Source organism: Caretta caretta, chromosome 3 (assembly GCF_965140235.1).
Source record: "Caretta caretta isolate rCarCar2 chromosome 3, rCarCar1.hap1, whole genome shotgun sequence".
NCBI lineage: Eukaryota > Metazoa > Chordata > Testudines > Cheloniidae > Caretta > Caretta caretta.
In genome coordinates, this window is record NC_134208.1 from 122,346,735 (window position 1) to 122,367,910 (window position 21,176).

Here is a 21,176-nt window from a genome sequence, read left to right on the forward strand (position 1 = left end):
TACTGAAAATAAATTGGACGGTGCTACTGCTAAGAAATATATCTCTTTTCTTTTTTCCCTCTGTTACTTCAGTCTCCAAAGTAAAAGTGGTGGGAAAAAGAAGCATCAAGATACTTCCTATATATGATCTTTCACTAAAAGCACTGAGCGAAACGTCCCTGTTCTCACACCAGGAATTTGGTTTCCACCTGATAACTGCTTTAAAGTCCTCTGGAGAGGATGGATTGAGCTGTGTCACAAAAGACACCCCCAAGTACTTCTTTTAGGAATGAAGATGTTCTAAATAAACATTGTATTTTTATATAGCTACAGAACTAAATACATATTTTCGGAGTCCATTGTTTCCAGGAAGGGAGTGTTGTGTGGTTCTTGTTAGAGAATACCCACTTAAATCAGCTGCTTTGCCTGTCCCAGTAAGCTCTTACTTATTTGTATATGTCTGGGTCATTTGTTCATTCTTGATATTACAATAATTTGAGGAAATTGTGGTTTAAAATTGTGATGGTTTGTGTGGGGGGAAGCAGAATTAGAATAGTTTTGTGCCCTACCAAGCGATAAAGACTCTGAAAAATCAGAAAAGCAAACAAGGAATTGCTTAGGGAAAAAGGGAACTGATGACATTGAGGATGGAGAGAGTGTGAGCCTCATTTCTAATGTGTAGATGTCAAGAGGATATTCTTAATGTTTGGGATGGATTGATATTGCAGAGTTGGTGAAGGGACTATAGGATACAGTTTCTAAATTCAGCAGGCGCCACATTGTGGTTGAACAATTAATGCTCCAAACTGACCATCTCAAAAGCCTGGCATGGAGGAGCAATTATTTGTAAGATAGGGTTTCAAGAAACCATAGGGGAAATAACCGATATACAAGGTGCTTCCTTCATTACTGGAACTCGGTGAGCTATATACAGTACATCAACACTTCCTAACTCTTCCCAGTCCATTCCACCCATGTCATGTCTGCTTAAGGAAAACAGGAACCACGATAGCAATAAAATGCATTCATGCTTGGAACAGGCAACAGCAGGAGAGACCATGAGACACAGAAGACCAGCAGAACTACTTTTCAATAAGAATTTCCCCTGACACGTAGTTAAATGACAATAAGACAGTTGGCAAAACTCCTTACAGACTAAAAGGAAGGGAACCAAATGTGCATCTCTGTTAAAATATCTGGTTACATGGTTTGTAATGCCAAATTAGAACACATCGTATTTTGATGCTGTCCTTGAGAGACAATTGTTCTCATGCCTTCAATTCTCAATCACATATCAAGCAACAACAAAGTGCAACTGCAGGCAGTTGACCAATACAACACAAACTTCCCTCTGCCACTGAAAACATCAAGCAATTCTGCTTATAACCAATATAATTAAAATTACCCATGGCTTCTTCTGTAAACCACAGACACCACTGCAGAGCTGAGGGAGCTCTGATATCGAGGTACTTTAAGAACTGAGAAAAACATTAAATAAACAAGAAAGGTTAAAATAAGTCCACTATCCATTTAGGAGAATGTCTGTTTGATCAGGTAATCCTGACATCTCTTAGTAGCATAAGAACTTATTTTCCAGGCCTTTCTAATTGTACTTTGCTCAGAGTGGCATTCTGTATCGTCCAGAATAAAATGTAGACAATGGATGTCAGAATGTAAAATAACTGAATGCCTACATACTCCCTGTTAGGAATTTAAGGTCTTTTTAAGCTTACAATTTTATACATGTGGATCACAGAGATAAGGTGGGTGAGGTAATATCTTTTATTGGACCAACTTCTGTTGGTGAGAGAGACGAGCTTCTGAGCTACACAGAGCTCTACTTCAGGTCTGGGAAACTCACTTAAAGTGTTGCTGCTAAATACATCAGGCATGTATCTGTCGATGCCATCTAACTCTTTAATATGATACTATTTTAATAGTAACCTGGGTTATATTTTCAGGTTAAGTATGTATCTTATACAGGAAAAAGGAAACTTGTGCTAATGTTCACTGATAAACAGACGGAGAAATAAAATCTCAATGCCTGTGAGAGTTCCTCCATATTAATTGTAGTACATTATACTACATCATCTGTTATAATACCCAGAAATGCCAAAATCCCTTTGGTGACCTTAATTAGGTTCCATTCCCTTTGTTTTACACTGTCTTTTTGCTTATTTTATTAATATTTTGGTAGAAGGGGAGGAATGAGATGGTGGAGGTGCATTGAGGTCTAAAGTGGGGAATTCCTCTCCCCCCTCCCACAGTGGGAAATAGGGTTTATATGTATATGGACCAATAATTATGCTGCTTCTGAAAATAATTCTTTTAATTGCAAAGTCACAGCTGCTTTTAAGTCTAAATTTCAATGAGTTAATCATTTCTGAGCCTTATGGGAGAGTCCTACACATTTCTCTAGCAGGAATATAGTTCTCCATTAAAGTCTATAGGTGAATGTTAAAAATTCTATCAAGAGGAGATCACCCTCTGTTAAATTCAACAGGTTTCAGAGTAGCAGCCGTGTTAGTCTGTATTCACGAAAAGAAAAGGAGTACTAGTGGCACCTTAGAGACTAACCAATTTATTTGAGCATAAGCTTTCGTGAACTACAGCTCACTTCATCGATCATCAAGTGAGCTGTAGGTCACGAAAGCTTATGCTCAAATAAATTGGTTAGTCTCTAAGGTGCCACTAGTACTCCTTTTCTTTTTGTTAAATTCAACAGGTTTTTAGAGTAATTTCTATAGATACCTATTGGATTCATCCCGATTAATCTTTACAGGACTTTTCGATGAGGAGGGAAAAAAAGGGAACATTTTATCTATCTTCTAGGCCCTACTTCCAATGTTTGCTCTGACACTTTCTCAACAATTTTGAGCCAACAGAAGGAACAAGTGAAGACATGGTATACCCAACCATATGCCCTCCAAACTGAGCACTGGTTAAGGAATGATCCAAGAAACACATTAGGGCCTGCTTCAGAGAGGTGCTGGGTGCCCTCAATACTCATTGCAGTCAGCAAGAGGCAAGGGGCTTAAATACCCTCAGGACTGGACAGTTAGGATGTGATTTTATTTATCACAGAGTTTCTTACATATCATCTTCTAGTGCCTTGATATCAAGTGTGATCTGTTTAAAAGTCAAAGGGTGAATTTTCCAACTGTCAATACAGCATACTCAACATGGAATACAAGGAATGTATTCTGACTGCCTCTTACACTATCACTAGGAATAAAGATTTTGTCATCAGAATTTAGCAGACAGAGCTACTGAATAGGAGGCACAATAGAAATCAGGTCATTCGTTGATGCTTGTATTGACTCTGTGAGGAGTTAGCAGGAGCAAACATTTGGTTTTGTTAAAGTAAGCAGACTTGATTAAAAAAACCCACAGGAAGCCGATTTTCTGGATCAAAAGTCCTGAAGTGAGGGGTCTCCTGTAAAACTCACAGATGAAGAGTGTGATGACGGCAGTTTTGTGTAATGGTTAGCAGAGGGGGACGGTTATTTCAATCAAGCCCAGCGTGATCATCATGAAGCCCATTGTGGAAATTATTTCCAGGGATATGGCTGGAAGCTGGATTTACTGACAGTAGTAGCCAGACAGTATGATGGTCTTCATATGGGCGGCACTTCAGACCTTGTCACAAGAACAATCACATTTCTGACGTGTTCTGGGAGGCAGAGATGTCTGTGGAATGAACTATGGAAGAATCAAAGTCCAAATTCATATCACAAATTAAATGTAAAAATGCGACTGTGGGAGCAGAAAGTCTTTCTGAAAAGTTTATGAGGTTTGGCAGTTTATTATGCTATGGAACAAAGAACAGGTGACTGGCCTCTGAAAATGTATAACAATCTCTCTGGCTGGTCGGCACTCACTATTATTTGTTTCTCTTTTTCCTTCCCTCTGTTGGATTTCATGAGGGAAGCTGCTGTTGTAGCACCATGCGGTATTAGCTGTGGCTTAATGTGTGATGCTTTATAGACAGAACTCTCATTAGCATTAATCACACAAGGGTGTAAATTCTTCTCTCTCAGGAAGAGAAAATCTGCCAGTATCCCTTTGTTAAATTAAGGGTGGTCAAAAATCAGGCATTGCCCAGGCGGTCAACTAACTCATCGATACGGGGTATGGGGTATGCATTGAATTTGGATATCTCATTCAGCTGGCGAAAGTCATTACAAAACCTAGTGATGCCATCAGGTTTGGGCACCAACACAATTGGGCTTTGTCAAGGTTCCTCCCCCACTCTGAACTCTAGGGTACAGATGTGGGGACCTGCATGAAAAACCTCCTAAGCTTATCTTTACCAGCTTAGGTCAAAACTTCCCCAAGGTACAAAATATTACACCCATTATCCTTGGAATGGCCGCTACCACCACCAAACTAATACTGGTTACTGGGGAAGAGCTGTTTGGACGCGTCTTTCCCCCCAAAATACTTCCCAAAACCTTGCACCCCACTTCCTGGACAAGGTTTGGTAAAAAGCCTCACCAATTTGCCTAGGTGACTACAGACCCAAACCCTTGGATCTGAGAACAATGAAAAAGCATTCAGTTTTTACAAGAAGACTTTTAATAAAAAAATAGAAGTAAATAGAAATAAAGAAATCCCCCCTGTAAAATCAGGATGGTAGATATCTTACAGGGTAATTAGATTCAAAAACATAGAGAACCCCTCTAGGCAAAACCTTAAGTTACAAAAAAGATGCACAGACAGAAATAGTTATTCTATTCAGCACAATTCTTTTCTCAGCCATTTAAAGAAATCATAATCTAACACATACCTAGCTAGATTACTTACTAAAAGTTCTAAGACTCCATTCCTGTTCTGTCCCTGGCAAAGACCAGCATACAGACAGACACAGACCCTTTGTTTCTCTCCCTCCTCCCAGCTTTTGAAAGTATCTTGTCTCCTCATTGGTCATTTTGGTCAGGTGCCAGCGAGGTTACCTTTAGCTTCTTAACCCTTTACAGGTGAGAGGAGCTTTCCCCTGGCCAGGAGGGATTTCAAAGGGGTTTACCCTTCCCTTTATATTTATGACAGGCTTGACCACTGACTGTGGGACTCTTCGATGACTCCCAGCTCCAACATCCTTTTTTTACCTCTGCCTTGATCTCCTCCCTTTTTGCTGCTGGGACCCGATAGGGCCTTAAAGTTACCTTTGCCCCAGGGTCTGTGATAATGTGGTGATATGCTTTGGTGGTCTGGCCTGGTTTGGTTGAAAACACATCCTGGTATCGGTTGATCATCTCAGTTACCTCATTCTTCTGGTTTGGTGTCAGATCAGTGGATATCCTGATGTGTTCCTGCATATTATTTCCCTGGATCAGGTTCTCTTGGGCCACTACACACGCCTCTCGTTGGTGCCAAGGCTTTAAGAGGTTAATGTGATAAATTTGTTCTTGTTTCCAGCGTCCTGGCTGCCACACCTTGTAGGTTACTTCCCCCACGGGTTCAACCACCTCATAGGGCCCCCTGCCATTGGGCCAAAAGCTTGCTTTCTGCTGTGGGTACCAACACCATCACCCAATTCCCTGCTTGGAACTGTCGGACTTTTGCCTGGCAATTGTAATGGGTTGGCTGGGCCTCCTGCGCCTTTTCCAAATTCTCCCGTACAATAGGGGTGATCCAGGCTATCCGTTCTCGCATCTGCAACACATGGTCAATTATATTTCTTCCCTCATTGGGTTCCTCTTTCCAGATTTCTTTTGCAATATCTAGTATGCCACAGGGGTGGCGTCCGTATAATAATTCAAAGGGGGAAAACCCAGTTGAGGCCTGAGGTACCTCCAGGATTGCAAACATAAGTTGGGTAGTATCCTATCCTTCCCACAGTGGGAAATAGGGCTTATATTATATGGACCAATAATTATGCTGCTTCTGCCCCATCTCGACTTACCACTTTCCTTATCATTGCCTTGAGGGTTCGGTTAAACCTTTCTACCAGCCCATCAGTCTGCGGATGATAGACTGAAGTTCTCAGGGTATGTATATGGAGCAGCGTACAGAGATCCTTCATTAGCTTCGACATAAATGGGGTACCTTGGTCTGTTAATATCTCCTTTGGTAGCCCCACTTGGGCAAAGATCCCCACCAACTCTTTAGCTATCGTTTTAGAGGCCGTGGTCTACAGGGGGACAGCTTCTGGGTAGCGAGTAGCATAATCCAGAATGACAAGTATATATTGGTGGTCCCGGGCTGTCTTCTCCAGGGGTCCCACTAGATCCATGGCTATTCGCTCCAAGGGGACCTCTATGATGGGAAGGGGCACTAATGGTGCCCTCAAGTGGGGACGGGGACTGTGCAGCTGACACTCCAGGCAGGACGCACAGTACCTCCGCACTTCTTCATGTAGTCTGGGCCAGAAGAATCGTCACAGGACCCGTGCCAGAGTCTTCTCTACCCCCAAATGCCTCCCAAAAGGATGACTATGGACCAGACTTAATACAACATTCTGGTGTTTTTGAGGTACTAGGATCTGCTGTACCTTTAGCCCCTGTACTGCTGCAACCCGGTATAACAGATTCTTCTTCGTTATGAAGTAGGGTCCTGGTCCCTGGGTTTTCCCTTCCACAGGGACCCCCATCTATTTCGGTTACCTCCTTCCTAATGTTGTCGTACCTTGGGTCTTCAGCCTGGTCCCGTCCAAAATTTCCTCTCCTGGGCCTAATCTGCCCATGATCTAGAGGACCAGTCTCTGTCGCCTCTACTGGTTCAGAGACGTTAGGGTGTGGGACAGACTCGGGTGCTTCTCCCTCCTGGGTGACCTCCTTTTCAGCTGCTCGGGTCCGCCTACCTACGAGAGCGACCCTCTGGCTTTGGGCCAGTATTCGGGTTCCCAAGGCCTTAGCTGCCCTTCTTTCCCTTTTTGTCTTTGTATGCTGTCTGGGAGCAGAGAACAAATCTGGGGATATTTCAGAGAAGGTTGGAGGTTGACAGTCTACTGTGGATGCCTCACTACTTTCAGGACTTCCCCCTTTCTCCAATTCCCCAACCGGGAGTAAGTCTCCAAACCCTGGGAAGTCCCTCCCTATGAGCACCGGGTACGGGAGTTTAGGGACTACACCTGCTGCTACCTCAGTAGTGTTCCCCTGAATCTCAATTTTTACTGGGATGGTGGGATAGTAACCAACTGTCCCATGGACGCATGTTATCCCCGTATGCTTAGCCCACAGCAGCTGACTACGCTTCATGAGCTTCCCCGAGACAAGCATGATAGCAATCCCCGAATCAACCAGTGCTGTGGTCTCTACCCCATTTAGCTTCACTGGTCAAGTGAACATATGTGGGGCTAGTGAGACCCCCCACAAGGTGGATTAGGGAGCATAGGTCTGCCCAGTTCCCCAGGGTTACACTGCATAGGCTCCTCGGCATTGGGACACTGTGCAGCTATGTGTCCCCACTCCCCACAGGCATAACATCTGTATGGAGCCCTAGGCATTCCCCAGTCTCTTGGTTTGGGTAGTCTAACATTACGATCCGCTTTCCCCTCAGTGCTCCGACTCTTTGTGGCTTCTGGTGGGCCTTCAGCCCCTCTCTTTTTCCACCTGGGTTCTCCTGGTGGCCCAGTCACCTGAGCTCTAGGGCTTGGTGCTGCTAGTTTAACCTGGGGTGATTCTTCCTTAACTGGTCGGATCAGCTCCCTCGCCCCAGCATGACAACCTCATCATAGGTGGAGGGTTCGTTCTGGCTTACCCAGGCGGCGAAAGTCTAGTGGTAGTCCTCTCATGTACCAGTCAATGACCAGAACCTCTAGTATCTCCTCCGGACTCCAGGACTCAGTTCATAACCACTTTCGTGAGAGATGGATGAGGTCATATAATTGGGACTGCAAGATTTTGTTTTCCTGGTACCTCCACTCATGATATCACTGGGCCCGCACTGCAGTCGTTACCCCAGATCTGGCCAGGATCTCTGCTTTCAGCTGGGGGTAGTCTGCCGCTGCCTCTTCAGGCAAATCATAGTAGGCCTTCTGGGCCTCCCCACACAGGAATGGAGCAAGGATGCCAGACCACTGTTCTCGGGGCCAAGCTTCCCACAGGGCTGTCCTCTCTAAGGCCAGGAGGTATGCCTCTACATCATCCTCCTGCATCATTTTCTGCAGCCAATTGCTGGCCTGCATGATCTGCCTCCCATCATGGCCGCGGTTCAGCTCTGTAAGGGCCTTTGCCTGGTTTACCAGTTCCTGCAACATAGCCCAGTCTTGAGAAGCCTGGTCCATAAGCAGGCGATTAGTCCCTTGCTGCAGCCGCACTGCCTCCTGTTGGGCGGCTGCCTGGACACGAGTAGCCTCCTGCTGGGCAGCCATGGCTTGTATCAGTGCCTGCACTACCTCCTCCATTGTGGTGAAAAAAAAATAGACCCTCTTCCCTTTTTTTTTTCTTCCAAACACCCTCCGTCTTCTGCCGCGCTGTGGGCACCAGATCCCACTTCTGACACCAGCTATGACAAAGTTCCTGCTCTACCTTGGTGGGTCTTGTGCTTATTGGTGGATTTGCTCGCCTTTGGAGCTTCATGGTAGCCCCCAGCTTGGCCGTTTTTCTGAATTCACAGTCCAGGTCGACTCCTCCTGTGTCTGACCAGGAGTTGGGAGGATTTGGGGGGAACCCAGGACTGCCCTCTACTCCGGGTTCCAGCCCAGGGCCCTGTGGAATGCAGCTGTCTAGAGTGCCTCCTGGAACAGCTGTGTGACAGCTACAACTCCCTGGGCTACTTCCCCATGGCCTCCTCCCAACACCTTCTTTATCCTCACCATAGGATCTTCCTCCTGGTGTCTGATAATGCTTGTACTCCTCAGTCCTCCAACAGTCAGCGTTCTCATTCTCAGCTCCTAGTGCCTCTTGCTCCCAGCTCCTCACATGCACCACAAACTGAAGTGAGCTCCTTTTTAAAACCCAGGTGCCCCGATTAGCCTGGCTTAATTGATTCTAGCAGCTTCCTGATCGGCTGCAGGTGTTCTAATCAGCCTGTCTTAACTGTCTCCAGAAGGTTCCTGATTGTTCTAGAACCTTCCCTGTTACCTTACCAAGGAAAAAGGGACCTACTAAGCCTGGGGCTAATATATCTGCCTTCTATTACTCTCCTGTAGCCATCTGGCCCGACCCTGTCACAACAACTAAAGCTTGTATAGTGAGGCAAGACTGGTAATGAAGCTCTTACGCCATTTTATTATGTGCCGTTATGGGCCATCATTCACTGCTGTAAAGACTTGCCTCACTGGCTGCTTCTGTCTTCACCGCGGACTAGTTGGAGGGGAAGGTCTATTTGCTAGTCAGCATTCATACCTTTGTGCTGATACAGACGTGTCCGTAACAATGAAAACTGCATTTACAAAAAATGAGTTTCTCTTCTCTCTCACCAGATGTATAGAACACACCAGGAAAATGCTGCATAAGCTGCCATGCACCCAGGGCATATGAAATACAAGGGGGTCTCCTCTGTCTTCCCTACCACCTGGCTGCTATGAGGGTAGCTAGTCTCCCCTTTCTCTTGACCCTCCCCTAGGAGGGATGAATTTTCCCCATTTTCTGGCTCACAGATAGTCTATGGTGAGGATATTTCTCCTTCTCCCTGTTCCACCCTTCTGGCTTTTGGTGAGAGTGAACGAGAATTCCAGTGGCTTTTTTCTTTCTTCCCCTCCGTGTGTAGGGTGTGGAGGAGAGCAAAGCCCACCTAGCCCCAGGGAGTTTGCTGAGAACTCCCCCTGCTTTCTCACATGTATAGGGCAGAGGGTAGGGAGCATCAGGCAGTGAATGTATCATACTCTTAAACTCTATTAGAGCCACTTGCTGTCGCCCTGAAGAACCACGTGCAGTCCAAGATCCATAGATAGAGGACCACTGCTTTACACCACTCAGTTGGGTGCAATTAGTGTCCTGTTAGAGACTAGGAAAAATAAATTTGAACTGCAGTAACTAGTGATGATAGAGTAGTTCTATTAATAACCTGAGAGCACAAAAAACAAATAGTTCGCAAAGTTTTTACTTTCCCTTCTATTTTATTGCTCTGGTACTATATCAAGGATTAAAGTATTTGGGTCCAGTTATGGAAAAGAGAGAATAGGATATTTTTCAACAAGTACCTCACAAACGTGTGTTCATTGTAGAATATAAAACACACCGAAGGAGGCTAACAGTCAGTTTGGTTTCTTGGCAATGACTGTTAATTTACAGTAACTTACAATAGATGACAATATTTATTTCAGATTCTTGTAAATAATTTTGATTTCAACACTGTATTTGGAATCCCACATCTCTGCTTTGTGCGTTGCCTTCCAGGAGGGGTCAGTGAATCCCCAGGACTCAGCTGGTACTCATTACCCTCTCAATCCAATTAACAAACCTAGAAACTCGGGCATAAACACCAGGCTTCATGGGCTCAGCACAGCCCAGACCCCAAGAGGTGACGCCATGAACGAAGAATTTTTCTTGCTCAATACATATTAGGGGTCCTCCACTGTCACCCTACAAAGAAGAAGAAAGAGAGGTTGCTACCCTATTGAAAGCACACTATGCAAACAGTAACATGCAGGTCGGAGGCACAGAAGTGGAAATATCTTCACAGGCCAAGGATGTGGTCATAAGAAAACACCTCAACTGGGACCAGGGAGGAGCTATGCTTTCCCTGCCTGCGTGTTGGTTGACTTTTTTGGTAGTGGTGCCAATTAAGGGAACTGGTGTGTGTGCGTGAATGTCCCCTCTCTAGCCCCAAGGTTTTTGGTCAAAGTTCCATACGCCGTGAAGACCATTACCTTGACACTTTTAAGCAGCAGTCTTATAGTAAATCATGGCTGTTGCATCGCTCCAGTTGAGTGGTTGCAATGCCACTGAAATTTGGCCCAGCCACCCCTCCATCTGGTGCATAGGGAGTCTGTTCCTGTACAGTGGCGTGCAGAGGAGTCCACTGAGAACTCGACTCCTGGCAGCACCAGCTCATGTAAGAGAGGGGAGATGAGTGGTACAAGTAGAATTCATTTCTTATTGGTACGCTGCACCAGCTGAAGTGTGGGGCGGGGGGCATGTGACCTCCCCACATGACCTCCCATGTGACTCCTCAAATGACCCTACACTGCCCCTAGCCCGGGCCCCATGCTCTCCCCGTCCCCTGCCCATGATCCATCCCACATTACCTGAGGTGGGGGGGCTCTGTCCTCCTCCTGCTGTGCTGGAGACTTCTCAACCATGGGGATCTCCAGAACCGCAGCAGTGAAAGAAGCAGAATTTGGGGCTGCCCAGCGGCCCCACACCAGAAGCTCCTCTGCACGGCTGTACCACCCCAAGCCCTGCCCCCAGCCCTTCCACGCAGCTGCATCTCCTGCGTCCTGCCCGGGGTCTGTATAGCAGCCTTGCTGGAGCACAGGGCTGGGGGCATGAGGCTAAGGGCAGTAGAGCCGCACCGGAGGAGCTGTCAGCGTGGGGTTCTGCTCCTTTTGCTGCTGCGGTTCCCGGGAGAGTCCTGAACCACAGGAATCTCCTGGGAACCACAGCAGCGAAAGGAGCAGAACGTGGGGCGGCCCCACACCGGTAACTCCTCCGGTGCGGCTGTCCTCCGGCGGAGCAGCTGTACAGCCCCCAGACAGGAGATGCAGGCACACAGCTGCATGGAAAGGCTGGGGGCGGTACAGCTGTTCTGGAGGATCTGCCGGTGTAGGGCCGCCCCTCATTCTGCTCTTCCTGTGTCTTTCCAGTACAGCCTACTGGCTATAACTAGCTTACTGGTACAGGGTACCGGACCATGCCGCCCTACTTGCTCCGCTGGGGGAGACTCCCCAGCCGAGGGAGACCTGGGGTCGCTGCCAGGGAGAGGAATGAGCAAGCCCTGGAACAGGGTCCCTGCGGGGTGTGGGCAGGGCCTGGAATTCAACCCCCCCTCCACCCCCCCCGGAAATATCTGAATTGGCAAGATTGCTTTTTTGTAAAGCTGCAACTTATCCACAGTACTAGAGACAGCCAGGCATGAAACATGTTTGTAGAATCAGAGCATGATGTCAAGGGGCATTTGACTGCACAGTTAACCCTGTTCTTCCTCCCTTGAGCTCCGCTCTCTCCCACCCCACTTCCTTCCTTCAGAACATCCCATCAGTTCTCCTACTCCTCTCCTGCTGAAGTCTTGGCTCTTCAAGCGGGGTGGCACTATTACCGCTGCTACCCATGCCTGTGGGAGAGCTGACTCCTCTGCCTTCTTACTCCCAATTCCTCCTACCCAGTGAGACCCACACACCACGTGGGAGCTGGGGGAGAAACAGAGGGCGGTGAGCGTAGTAAATGAGCTGGTCAGGGAAGAGAAAGGAACCTCTCACTAACACAGCCGGCAAAGAGAGCATCTCCTCTGAGTGAGTGGGGGGGATCAAAGGGTTTAAAAAAAACCCAGCTGACTGGAAAAACAGGAGGCAGCACTGGACAGCTAGGGAGCAAGAGAAGAGATCTGAGCTCTTGTCCAAATTCTAGACCTACAGTAGCTTCTTCACACCCTATGTCCCACCTGGTCAGAAATTTACTACCTGTAAATATCAGAACCCTGATTCAAGCACATATGCCCATTGGGTGACAGGCACATCATGGAGATTTCTGTACACTCAGGAAATACCATTAACACTGCTGGTGCAGAAGGCCTGCTGAGGCAGGTTCATATTTACTTTCACTCTTCTTTTATCAAGGAGTCCCAGCTTTTCAATGCGGAAAGCTCCCAGCTTGATCCCCTTAGTCAGTTAGATTAAGGAGCATTTCTAAAGTCCTTTCACATATTCAAGGAAATCAGAAAACTGGAAACACTTCAGGCCTAATCTGGACTAAAAAAAAAAAAAAAAGCCTTTCTACACTTATGAACATTCATCACGAACATGCCTTCCCCTAACAAAGGAAGGGTCTAAGGAATCCAACATGGAGTATCGTTCACACAGGGTCAACTATAGATTTTCACACCCACTCACTGCTTGGGATGAGGGGTTATGAATTATCTCCAGCTCTGGTTGTACCAATGGAAGAAGGAGTGAGGGAGAACTAGCTTCTGTATGTATTTTCAGCTCTTCACTTCAAGAGGGTATTGAGCCATGAGTTGCTGAGGCTAATACTGTGCCCCTAAAGTACAGAGCCCCAAGTGTCATTTTTCCTGCTTATGCTTAAAGCCAGTTTTGATGTCCCCATTCTTTTCTTACCTGGCAGCTGTCAGTACCACCATCAATATTCCCAGCACAGAGCTCAGTGTTTTTAACTCTTCCATTCAGAAATTCAGGGCGATTGCACACTTTATTCTCAATCACAGGGAAGCCAGTTTCTTTAAGTTTACCTTCTCCACCAGTACCTTTGTGAGTAAACAACAAAACAAGTATAAATTGCCCAGATAAATTAACTCCATAGCAGAGGCAGTATGATTCAATGGATAGGGTGTTGGCCTGGGAATCAGGAAACCTGGCTTCTGTTCCTGGCTCTGCCACTGACTCACTGTAGGCCTAATCCAAAGCCCGTTGAAGTCAATGGGAGTCTTTGTCCAAATCACTTAACTTCTCTGAGCCTCATTTTCCCCATCTATAAAATGGAGATAATACTGATTATTTTCCTTTGTAAAGTGCTTTGAAATAAATAAATAAAAAGCAGCAGACAAGGGCTTAGTATTGATAGGCTCTCATTAGGATAGCAGCACAGCTGATTCAGCAAAAAAAATGAAGGAATTAGCTTGGATTTATTTTAAATCTAACTCAAGAATGTTAAACCTCAGGGTGGGAAAAGCTGCAAAGGTCAAAACATCTGGAAGCCAGTGTGGTGATGGGATATGACATTTCAAATATGCAACTACCCATCTGCAAGATGCCACAGAACCCCCTGAGGCCAAAGAAACCCACAGTTTAGAGCAGAAATCTGACAGACAGTTTGCTTGAAACATCATAAAGACATAGGTCCCAACCATTGTGGAGACTGGGAATGCTGAGTACAGATACGCCTCTCATCTTGAAGAAGATGGGTTTTTAAGAGGAGCGTCTTAAAGTGAGAGTAGTGGCCTGGCAAACAGGTATGTGAAGGACATTTCTTATGTAGGGGCCAAGATGGAAAAATGTGCGCAGATGGGAGCAGGAATCAAATGGGGTATTATCATTATTATGAACCGTGTGTACTAGCTAAGGACCAACCAAGCATAGGCCCCAGTGTGCTAGGCAATGTAAACACACAAAGTAGCTGACAGTCCCCAAACAGCTTGCGGCCTAAGCAGACAGGACAGACACAGGATGAGGGAATGGCATCACTGGTGTAACTGAGGGGATAAAAGGGTTGGAATAGGAGACAACGTTCTAGTCAGGCAGGGCAATGTGGCAGATTTTGAAAATGAGGACAAGAAGTCTCCTTCTGAGTACGGATTGGAGTCTTTGTGAGAAAGTCATTCAAGAGAATAAACTAAGTCAACATCATGCAGTTTTTAGAGTAGGGGCAAGGCTAGAAAAATATCCCTGCTGATTGTGCAGAAACCCAAGCTGGGGCAACAGACAGGAGGATAAAGAGGGAATGGGTTGACATTGTTAGGGCTGATTCTCCTCTCGCTTTATACTGCTTTTATAAAGGTGTAACTCCATTGATTTCAGTGGCGCATTCCTGAATGATGAGAATCAAACTCATAGAGAGAGGGAGGTGGAAAGAATGACATTGCTCAATGATTTTGCTATATGGTAAATACTGATGTATATTGATTTGTTTTTTCGAGCACAGAGGGTGCATACATTTGGGGTTTGCACTGATCTTTCAACTGCACTGAATGTGCCTCACCTTCTGTTTCTCCCCAGCCAGTCACATAGCACTCTGCTCTGTTTCCTAACATCACGTTTTCTGAAGGCAAACAAGCTGGGATCACTTCATTGCTGATTACTGCAGGACTGAAACAAAACAAAATGAAAACCAAATCCACAGAGGCATAGCTTTAGCTTGTTTGTCCCTGACACCAGTTACATTCTGAGGCTCTGGAGGGAGACTTGGTGCACAACGGGGTTGATTTTCAGAGGTGCTGAGCACCAATCCCCAAATGAAGTCAAGAAGAGCTATTGGTGCTCAGCACCTATGTATAGCCCTGCAAGTCTTGAGGTAGAACTTTTTTTTTTAAGTGAGGTGTTCTCTCAGGCCCAAAACAGCTTTCTTCTTAGGACCCTCCCACAGTGTGGTGCAAGGGGAGAAGTGACGAGCAGCTGGAGAGATTTGGCAGATCCTTCTGGAGGGGAAGAAATAAAATTAAAATAAATCAGAGAATTTGCCAAGCCGCAGCGTGACAGATCGGATTTCAGAGGTGCCTGCTTGGATGTCTAAGCAGGACCCTGGTCAGGGCTTCAGGCAAATATACGCAGGCATTTTCAGTGTCCCACAAGAGATGCCTGACTATTATTGTATCAGGGCCCAAATGCTCAGCCCATCATTAAATACTCAGATGGGCTGGGCACTGCGTAGTTCCACCAGAGGAAGAAATCCTCCCACCCAGACCAAGGAGAAGCTATGGAGACACCCCATGGCCGTTACTACAGCCCTATCTCATCTCCTCCTCAAGATGGGAGATGATGATAGGAGCCACAAGGCAGAAGATGCTCCAGCCATACCCCTATTGCTGTTCCACTTCCACCCACCCCTCCTCAGCGGTGCTGCCACTTGGCAGAATTCCAGCCTGTCGGGAGTCAGAAAAGCACCCTCTTTTACAATCCCCCCAAATTTGTCCCCTCCCTTCCCAAAACTGTGCAACAGAACCACACTGGTTCTGTTGGCAGGGGGCCCTCCACATGCTTAGATGACAGAGCAGGGTCTGTCCTTACATGCCTAGACATAACCATCTTGAGTCTTAACTGCCCATCTGCTAGCAATGCAACTGGACTGCTTGGGATTCAATCAAGATTCAGGTGCTGGATGCCTGGGGATCTGATTCTTTCCTTGCACCTTGTGCAATCATTTACACCTGTGTAACATGGGCATAACACCCATCTCTTTCATCTTGGAGAGAATATCTTCTGCAGCAGAAAACAAGAAATTCATTTCTTTTTCAGGATCCGCAAAACCTAGCAGGTGTCAGGTCATTTTCCATACATTGACAAAGAGCCGGGTTTAAATCATAGAATCATAGAATATCAGGGTTGGAAGGGACCTCAGGAGGTCATCTAGTCCAACCCCCTGCTCAAAGCAGGACCAATCTCCTGCAGACTACTTGGCTCTGGGAAGAAGGATAAAGGAGTTTGAGGCGCAAGTGGTCTTCTCGTCCATCCTCCCCGTGGAAGGAAAAGGCCTGGGTAGAGACCATCAAATCGTGGAAGTCAACAAATGGCTACACAGGTGGTGTCGGAGAGAAGGCTTTGGATTTTTGACCATGGGATGGTGTTCCAAGAAGGAGGAGTGCTGGGCAGAGACGGGCTCCACCTAACGAAGAGAGGGAAGAGCATCTTCGCAAGCAAGCTGGCTAACCTAGTGAGGAGGGCTTTAAACTAGGTTCACCGGGGGAAGGAGACCAAAGCCCTGAGGTAAGTGGGGAAGTGGGATACCAGGAGGAAGCATGAGCAGGAGCGCGCAAGAGGGCAGGGCTCCTGCCTCATACTGAGAAAGAGGGACGATCAGCGAGTTATCTCAAGTGCCTATACACAAATGCAAGAAGCCTGGGAAACAAGCAGGGAGAACTGGAAGTCCTGGCACAGTCAAGGAATTATGATATGATTGGAATAACAGAGACTTGGTGGGATAACTCACATGGCTGGAGTACTGTCATGGATGGATATAAACTGTTCAGGAAGGACAGGCAGGGCAGAAAAGGTGGGGGAGTTGCACTGTAGGTAAGGGCGCAGTATGACTGCTCAGAGCTCAAGTATGAAACTGCAGAAAAACCTGAGTGTCTCTGGATTAAGTTTAGAAGTGTGAGCAACAAGGGTGATGTCATGTTGGGAGTCTGCTATAGACCACCGGCCCAGGGGGATGAGGTGGACGAGGCTTTCTTCCAACAACTCACAGAAGTTACTAAATAGGATTGCTTTAGGATCCATATGAAACTCTTCTGACTAACTCAGGTGCCCTGCTTAGACTTCAAATTGTGGCTTGCATAGGTTGAAAATGGAACAGAGATATTTCAAGATCAGACCATACTGCCGACTTCTCTCCAAATTTTGACTCCTGATTTTAGAAATTCTAAGAAAATCTCTATTAGGCACTCCTTGTTAAAAACATTATTAAACTTCTTGGGATCCTTTTGGAATGTGTTTGACATGTAAGTGTAATTTTGATTTATTTAATACAGGAATGCAACTTGGAAAATTCTGCCTACCATATTCCTTTAAAATCTCTTTAGTCAAACCATGTAATTTAACTATGTTTCATCTTGAGAAAAGAAGCTTGATGGGGGACCTATATCAGTCTTCAAATACGTTAAAGGCTGTTATAAAGAGGACAGTGATCAATTGTTCTCCATGTCCATGGAAGATAGGACAAGAAGTGTAATGGGCTTAATCTGCAGCAAGGGCGATTAGGTAAGATATTAAGAAAAGCTTTCTAACTACAATGGTAGTTAAGCTCTGGGATGGGCTTCCAAGGGATGCTGTGGAAATCCCATCTTTGGAGATTTTTAAGAACACATTAGACAAACACCAGTCAGGATGGTCTAGGTTTACTTGGTCCTGCCTCAGCGCAGGAGGCTGGACTACATGATGTCTCCAGGTCTCTTCAGGTCCAACATTTCTATGATGGAAACTGGTCTGTTCTGTAGTATTTTCAATAATCTTCTCTGTCATTAACGTGTATTCTGCATAGATGTAAACACATTTTTGAAGCCTGTAATAAATGCTTAGAAATGACTTTATACACTTTGTGGTATGGGTAGCTGCCCACTGTCCATTAACTAGTCACTTCCACACCACGTATTTGTCAGATCTAAATCCTGACAAGGACACTCATGACTTCAGCCTAAAGGGCTTTAGGGGGAAAGCTTTGGCTGAAACAATACCTGCGCATCTTCAGCAAGGCAATGTCTGCCCTACCAGGTTCCTTGACTATTTTCTCAACCTCTCGGATTTGCACAGACGACTCCTCCGCCTTTTCAGTGTGTAGTCCAAGGAAGATCCTGTATGCAGATGGCCTGGGTGACCTGGAAGAGGTGATTGAACATGGTGAGGTTCTATACAGATAATCAGGGCTTGCACCCCTGCTGAGTGGGGAGCAAGTCCTGAAGAACCGTAGTTGATAGGGAGCTGGGACATACTGATGATTTTTGCAAAAATCTAAGCATTAGTTTTTTTTTTAATGTTTAGCTCTCTCATAGTTATGAAGAAATCCACAGTCTATAAAGTGATGTCATGTTTTCTTCCTGAATCTGCAGATATACTGCTCCAGTGGCTCTGCTGCTGCTTTCCCGAGTAGCAACAGTGAACATGTGATCAATGTCAGCTGCTCCTTAAATCCCTCTGAAGGAAGATGCACAGGAGGTACAGTGTCACTTACAATGTTTGACCAAGATCCAAGCAGCAACAGAGGCAGGTAGTGGAGCTATTTACTGGGGAGGAAGACCTGAAACAAGGTGTAGACATATGCTCTCCCCCTCTGCCCCAGCAACCAAAAGACTGGGAAAAGGGTAGAAGAGTGTTGACACAAACCCACCCCATGCAGCAGCAGCTGGTTGGGGGATAGATAGAGGGGTGGAGATCCCATCTGGCTTTGCAGCACCCAGAAAAGTGGGAGAGGGCAGAATGGTGCCGTGGTTAGACTGAGGTGCTAGGAAGGGGATAGGGGAAGAATCATAGAATCTCAGGGTTGGAAGGGACCTCAGGAGGTCATCTAGTCCAACCCCCCTGCTCAAAGCAGGACCAATCCCCAATTTTTGCCCCAGATCCCAAATGGCCCCCTCAAGGATTGAACTCACAACCCTGGGTTTAGCAGGCCAGTGCTCAAACCACTGAGCTATCCCTCCCGCCCTAAACTCTGGGAAGATGTCTTTTGCTCTATCAGCAAGCAGAGGAAGGTAGGCATGGGAGGGGTGGATAGGTGCACAGATTACTACAGTGATGAGTGTGGTGTTCAAGAGCCTACATAAACAAGGGAGCATCACTTTTATCAGGCATTGACCTACCAGGCACTGATATGAAGGATAGACTCCTTCAGTAAGTTCAGGAGATAGCACCCTGGTATTAATCACAGCATCCTTCCTTTTAGCTGAAGCTAGCATGGTGGGAGTTGGAGGGGGGTAGGCTTCTCATCAGGGTTCTTTCACTGTTATTCCCATTAAATCTTTCATATTGAGCTAAAGCTAGTAGTAGGTATAGTTCTCTAGCTAGTAGAAAATTTGCCGCGCTCCACATCCCAGAATATTAAAGGAACTGCCACATGAAATTGCAAGCCCAACAGCAAGGATTTTTAATGTATCTGTGAACTCAGGGGCCACACTCTATGACTGGAGAGTTGCTAATATACTTCCTATTTTTAAGAAAGGGAAAAAAGTGATCCAGGAAACCACAGGCTCATTGGTTTGACCTCAATTGTATGCAAGGTCTTGGAAGAAATTTTGAAAGAGAAAATAGTTAAGGACATAGAGGTAAAGGGTAATTGGGATAAAGTATAACATGGTTTACAAAAGGTAAATCTCATTCTTTGAGAAGATAACAGATTTTTTTAAACAAAGGAAAAGCCCTAGATCTAATCTACCTGGATTTCAGTAGGGCATTTGATACACTTCCACATGGGAAATTATTAGTTAAACTGGGGAAGATGGAGATTAATATGAGAATTGAAAGGTAGTTGAGGAGCTGGCAAAAGGGGAGACTACAACGGGTCATACTGAAAGGTGAACTGTCAGGCTGGAGGGAGGTTACTAGTGGAGTTCTTCAGGGTTCAGTCTTGGGACCAACCATATTTAACATTTTCATCCATTACCTTGGCACAAAAAGTGGGGATGTGCTAATAAAATTTGCACATGACACAAAGTTGAGAGGTACTGCTAATACAGAGGAGGACCGGAATATCATACAAGAAGATCTGGGGGACCTTATAAACTGGAGTCATATAAATGGGATTAAATTTAACAATGCAAAGTGCAAGGTCATGCATTTAGGGACTGACAACAAGAATTTTTGCTATAAACTGGGGACGTATCAGTTGGAAGCGACGGAGGAGGAGAAAGACCTGGGTTTATTTGTCAATTACAGGATGACTATGAGCCGCCAATGTGATGTGACTGTGAAAAGGCTAATGCAATCCTAGGGTGCATCAGGCGAGGTATTTCCAGTAAAGATAGGGAAGTGTTATTGACATTATACAATACACTGGTGGGACTCCACCTGTAATACTGTGTTCAGTTCTGGTCTCCCATGGTTAAGAAGGATGAATTCAAACTGGAACACTGAAGAGAAGGGCTACTAGGATGATCAGAGGAATGGAAACCCTTCCTTACAAAAGGAGACTCAAGGAGTATGGCTTGCTTAGCTTGCTTAGCTTGCTAACCAAACAAAGGCTGCAGGAGATAGGATTGCTCTCTATCAATACATTAGAGGGACAAACACCAGGGAGGGGGAGGAATTATTTAAGTTAAGGGCTAGTGTTGACACAAGAACAAATGGATATAAAGTGGCCATCAACAAGTTTAGGTTTGAAATCAGAAGGCTTCTAAGCATCAGAGGAATGAAAGTCTGGAACAGCCTTCCAAGGTAAGCAAGGGGGGCGCAAAACCTAACCGGCTTCAAGGCTCAGCTTGAAAAGTTTTTGGAGGGGATGTATGATGAGACTGCCTACAATGGCATGTGGCCCATCTGTGACTGCTATTAGCAAAAATCCCCAATGGCCAGAGCTGGGGCACTAGATGGGGAGGGCTCTGAGTTATTATTGAGAATGCTTTCCCAGGAGTTTGGCCAGTGGGTTTTGCTGGCATGCTCAGGGTTCAACTGATTGCTATATTTTGGGTTGGGAAGGAATTTTCCCACAAGTCAGATTGACAGAGACTCTGGAGGGGGGGTTCGCCTTCCTCTGTACCATGGGGCACAGGCCATTTGCTGGTTTAAACTTGAGTAAATGGGGGATTCTCTGTAACTTGAAGTCTTTAAACCATGATTTGAGGATTTCAATAACTCAGCCAGAGGTTAGAGGTCTATTACAGGAGAAGGTGGGTGAGGTTCTGTGGCCTGTAATGTGCAGGAGGTTAGATTAGATGATCACAATGACCCCTTCTGGTCTTTAAGTCTATTGGTCTATGTAATCATATTTTTGGCCATCTCT

The 21,176-nt window shown here is 45.8% G+C and overlaps 2 protein-coding genes across 2 annotated transcripts in view; one reads left to right on the top strand and one right to left on the bottom strand.

Moving 5' to 3' along the window:
- Window positions 1-483, top strand: part of SLC22A3 (solute carrier family 22 member 3) — a 46,479-nt gene extending 45,996 nt beyond the window's left edge. The window contains exon 11 of the mRNA XM_048844087.2: window positions 73-483. Coding sequence (XP_048700044.1) covers window positions 73-127 — 55 coding nt within the window. The 3' untranslated portion in view covers window positions 128-483. The remainder of the gene's footprint in view (window positions 1-72) is intronic.
- A 9,494-nt stretch (window positions 484-9,977) lies between these two features.
- Window positions 9,978-21,176, bottom strand: part of PLG (plasminogen) — a 69,789-nt gene continuing 58,590 nt past the window's right edge. Inside the window, exons 16-19 of the mRNA XM_075126847.1 lie at window positions 17,923-18,063; window positions 14,736-14,842; window positions 13,139-13,284; window positions 9,978-10,448 (exon numbers count right to left, since the gene is read on the bottom strand). Coding sequence (XP_074982948.1) covers window positions 10,287-10,448; window positions 13,139-13,284; window positions 14,736-14,842; window positions 17,923-18,063 — 556 coding nt within the window. The 3' untranslated portion in view covers window positions 9,978-10,286. The remainder of the gene's footprint in view (window positions 10,449-13,138; window positions 13,285-14,735; window positions 14,843-17,922; window positions 18,064-21,176) is intronic.